The 5,196-nt window shown below is 42.3% G+C and overlaps 1 protein-coding gene across 1 annotated transcript; it reads left to right on the plus strand.

Annotated features, from left to right (window-relative positions):
* The first annotated feature begins 2,977 nt into the window (after positions 1–2,977).
* Positions 2,978–3,355, plus strand: LOC109243426. The gene has a single exon (XM_019410360.1). The coding sequence runs from the start codon at positions 2,978–2,980 to the stop codon at positions 3,353–3,355; it is 378 nt and encodes a 125-aa protein (XP_019265905.1).
* Positions 3,356–5,196: the final 1,841 nt, after the last annotated feature.

The raw sequence follows: 5,196 nt of genomic DNA on the forward strand, positions 1-5,196 counted from the left end.
TCCCTCAGAGATTGCAGAAAAAGAATGATGATCGCATGTTCAGCAAATTTCTCTCTATGTTGAGCCAGGTTCAATTAAATATTCCGCTGGTGGATGTACTTCGTGAAATTCCAATGTATGCTAAGTACATAAAAGATATAGTGGCTCACAAGAGAAGATTGACTGAATCTGAGACAATTGCACTTACTGAGGAGTGCACTTCAAGGGTCCAAAACAAGCTCCCTCAAAAGCTTAAGGACCCTGGCAGCTTCACCATCCCTGTGCGAATTGGTAATATTGATGTGGGCCGTGCTCTTTGCGATTTGGGGGCGAGCATAAATCTGATGCCCTTATCCTTGTTCAAGCAATTGGGTTTGGGAGCTCCAAGACCAACTACTGTGATGTTGCAGCTGGCTGATAGGTCTATAGCACACCCTGAGGGAGTGATTGAAGATGTATTGCTACAAATTGGGAAGTTCATATTCCTTGCGGACTTTATTATATTAGATTATGAGGCTGATGAACTGGTTCCAATCATATTGGGGCGACCTCTCTTGGCTACATGTGATGCAATTATTAAAGTGCGAGAGGGAAAAATGATTTTGAGAGTGGATGACGAGGAAGCAGTATTTAATGTCTACAAAGCAATCAAACTTCCCAGCCACTATGAGGAGCTCTCAATGATATCTGTTGTGGAGGTGGACGAGCAACTTCTTAACACGAGTGTATATCTAGACGATTCTCTAGAGAAAGCACTTATGTTGTTCGATAGCTTGGAGATTAATGAGGAGGTTGAGGAGATGATGCATATCCTAGATGCATCATGTGCTTACATGCAGGGGACACACCCCTTTGAGCCCCTAAATAGGCCAAGTGGACCTCTTCCAAAGCCGTCAATTGAGGAAGCTCCAAAATTGGAGCTCAAACCCCTACCTCCTCACCTTCAAAATGCTTATCTGGGCAGTTCTGACACTTTACCTATTATTGTTTCATCTGACTTGTCTAAATTGCAGGAAGAAAAGTTGTTAAGAGTGCTACGTGAGCACAAGCGAGCAATTGGGTGGACGATGTCTGACAGTGGAGGCATTAGTCGAGCTTTCTGCATGCATAAAATTCTCATGGAGGACGGACACAAGCCAAGTGTAAAGCAACAACGGTGATTAAATCAATCATGAGAGAAGTGGTAAGAAAAGAAGTGATTAAGTGGCTTGATGCAGGTATTGTATTTCCAATCTCTAATAGCAAATGGGTAAGCCCCGTCCAATGTGTACCTAAGAAAGGGGGGATGACTGTAGTGGTTAATGAAAATAATGACTTGATTCCCACAAGAACTGTCACTGGGTGGAGAATTTGCATAGATTATAGAAAATTGAACAATGCCACCCGCAAGGACCACTTTCCCCTCCCCTTTGTTGACCAAATGCTTGATCGAATAGCTGGCCAGGAATACTACTGTTTCTTATATGGTTATTTGGGGTATAATCAGATTGCTATAGCCCCATAGGATTAAGAGAAAACCACATTTACGTGTCCCTATGGCACGTATGCGTTCAAAACAATGCCCTTTGGTCTCTGTAATGCACCTGCGACGTTTCAAAGGTGCATGATGGCTATTTTTACTGACATGGTTGAAATATTTGTGGAAGTGTTCATGGATGATTTTTCTGTGTTTGGATGTTCTTTTGATAATTGCTTGAAGAATCTTGATAAAGTGCTTGCTAGGTGTGAAGAGACGAACTTGGTACTAAACTGGGAAAAGTGCCATTTCATGGTACGTGAAGGTATAGTCCTGGGGCACAAAGTGTCCAAAAGCGGTTTGCAGGTGGACAAAGCGAAGGTGCAGGCGATTGAAAAACTGCCCCCACCGACATCAGCCAAGGGAATTTGCAGTTTCTTGGGCCATACAGGTTTTTATCATTGTTTCATTAAAGATTTTTCGAAAATTTCTTCTCCCTTGTGCAGGTTACTTGAGAAAGATGTCTCTTCAAATTTGATGATGCCTGTCTGAAAGCATTTGAGGAGCTGAAGGGAAGGTTAGTGACTGCACCAACCAATTATCACTGCTCCGGATTGAGAGCAGCAATTTGAGTTGATGTGCGATGCGAGTGACATAGATATTGGAGCTGTTTTGGGGCAAAGGAGAAATAAAATCTTTCACTCCATCTACTATGCGAGCAAAACTCTGAATCCAGCCCAGATGAACTACACCGTCACTGAAAAAGAGTTGCTTGCAATGGTGTGGGTGTTTGACAAGTTCAGATCCTATCTAGTGGGTAGCAAAGTCATCGTCTACACAGATCATTCACCTATCAGATACTTGTTTGAGAAGAAAGATGCCAAGCCGAGGCTGATTCATTGGGTCCTCCTCTTGCAAGAGTTTGACTTAGAGATCCGAGATCAAAAAGGGACAGAGAATCAAGTGGCTGATCACTTATCCAGATTAGAAAATCGGAGCCATGTAGATGAAGAAAGGTCAATCAAAGAAACATTTCCTGATGAGCAGTTATTGGAAATTACCTCAAGCGAAGCCCCGTGGTATGCAGATTATGTGAATTTTATTGCAAGTGGGGTGACACCACCAGAATTGACACCCGATAATAGAAGAAGGTTCTTAAATGATGTGAGGCTCTACATGTGGGATGAGCCATTCTTATACAGGCTATGTGCAGATCACTTGGTGCGAAGATGTGTTCCTGAGGAAGAGATGAATACAATACTGCATGACTGTCACGCTTCGCCATAGGGAGGTCATCATGGTGGGGATAGAACCGCCCAAAAAGTTCTACAATCAGGTTTCTATTGGCCAAAATTATTTAAGGATGCACATGCCTTTGTTAAAAAGGACTGGGTCGGGAAGCTAGACGACACATTATGGGCATATCGAACTGCATACAAGACTCCCATAGGTACTTCTCCGTATAAATTAGTTTATGGGAAGGCATGTCACTTGCTCGTTGAGCTTGAACACAAAGCCTATTGGGCAATTAAAAAGCTGAATATGGATATGGACTTAGCTGGTGAGAAGAGGTTGCTGCAACTCAACGAGCTTGATGAGTTTCGATTTCACGCATATGAAAATGCCAAATTGTATAAGGAAAAGAATAAGAGGTGGCATGACAAACACATCCAACATCGAGAGTTTGAGCCGGGGCAAGAAGTTCTATTATTCAATTCGAGGTTGAAGCTTTTCCCCGGAAAGCTTAAGTCTCGTTGGGCAGGTCCTTTTGTTGTGGTAAGTGTGAGGCCTCATGGAGCTGTGGAATTGCGTGATACGAGCTCGAGTGGTACCTTCTTGGTTAATGGCCATAGAATAAAACATAATTGGGGTGGTGACATTGCACGTCACAAGACCTCGGTGGACTTGACCGATGCTTAAAAAGGTGTTGAGTCGTGCCGCGACGTTAAATCAGGCACTCGTTGGGAGGCAACCCAATTTTTACTGTTTTCGTAGCGTAGTTTTTTTGTTTTCTCTTAGTTAAAGTAGACTAACATTTTTGTTTTGTTGTTGTTGTATAAAATATTAGGTGGAGATGGTAGAGTGTGTGTGAATTATGTATTGAGGGCTCGGGTAGTTTACTTTAAAAAAATCAAAAATAAAAAAAAATTCATCGATTTCAGCGCCCAGCCCAACGCCCCACGCTGGCTGGGGCGCACTTTACAGTGGCAATTTAATTCCATCGCCAGCCCCAGCGTGGGGCGTTAGGCTGGCCGGTCCAGGTAATGTTTTAATTTTTTTTTCTTTTTTTTCGTTTTCTTTTATTTAATTAAGTCCCAAACCCAAATAACCCAACCCAATTACCCATATACACTCACAACCTAACCCATACCCAACTACCCAAACCCATTCTCACTTAGATTAAAATAACTAAAACCTCAAAACAACCCCCCCCCCCTCAAAAATGCCCAGCGTTCTGCCCGTACCTTCCCCTTCGATTTTTCGATTTATTTTTTGTTCTCTCAAGTTCTCCAATTCTTCAACTTTCTCTTGTTCAAGTTACTCTCAAGCCTCAAAGGTATGTTCCCCTTGTTCTCTTTTCTTGTAATTTGAATTTTTTTTTAGTGTAAGTTTAGTCTTCTTTCTCAAACAACCCCAAAATCCCATAGTTTGCATTGATATATCTTGTTGAATATGGTGGTCTTAAGATGCATGAAAATTTGGTGCAAGAATTTGGTTGTGAATGTGCTTGAAGTAGTAAACTATAATTCCCTCTACTTCATGTAAATTTGGGAGGTCCACCTCGTTCCACCATTGTTGAAATAAGAGAGCAAAATTGATGCCCACAAGGTGTTTGCTACAATGCCTAAGAGAGTAAATTTGAACACCGGTGAAGCCTAAGTAGTCGAGTGTAGTTGTATTTGAGTTTGGGCGAAGTGTGGGGTCTTTGGAGGTATTGTACGTTGTTGTAAACGTTAGTAAGTCATAGTTAGTGTATTAAATTGGTGTAGTAATGTAGATTTTAGTTCTTTTATGCTTGCACCATAGTTAAGTTACGGGCATATTAAACCACTTGAATTGCATGGCATAGGAAAGTCTTGAGTACCTATAGTCTTGTGATGACACATTGATGCATGTTGAGTCAATATTGTGATTCGATTATGCATAGCCTTCGGTTTTAAGTGTGGGGTCCTCTTTGCCCCTCAAATGACCTTAGGCAAAATTTCTTGATTCACTCTCATCTTTGTGTTTGTCATGTGTAAGTTTCTATGGCTCGTGACTGTGCCGCTAAAGGAAAAGGGGTGGGGAAGTCCTCCACTACCGCTCCTCCTCCAAAGAAATGCAAGCAATGTGAGAGCTCTTCCCGATAAGCCAAGGGAAAGCAAGTGGCTAGCGGGTCTACGAAGCAATCATAGCCTCGGTTGGAATTTTTAGATGATGACACCAAGAAATGGCATGATACTTTTGTTCCATACGGGAGATATGTGTCTGAGATGGGGATAAATGTAAAGGCATTAGAATGAAGCTTCCCCGATGTACTTGCTAAAATTGATCGACAAAAAGATGGGTAAGTTCCTTGAATGTCCGGGTCTGGCAAATCTCAGCATGGTCCGAGAACTATATGCAAACTGGAGCACGAGAGATGATGAGTCGTGCGTCAGGGGAAAGACCATTCCAATGCATAGGGAGGCTTTGTGTCATTTTTTGGGAGTTGATAACCCGAACCCGCGAAGGCTTATAAAGTTTGTCAATAGCCCACGCTATCAAGCAATACGTCACAC

This window comes from Nicotiana attenuata, unplaced genomic scaffold, assembly GCF_001879085.1.
Source record: "Nicotiana attenuata strain UT unplaced genomic scaffold, NIATTr2, whole genome shotgun sequence".
In the NCBI taxonomy this organism is placed as follows: Eukaryota; Viridiplantae; Streptophyta; class Magnoliopsida; order Solanales; family Solanaceae; genus Nicotiana; species Nicotiana attenuata.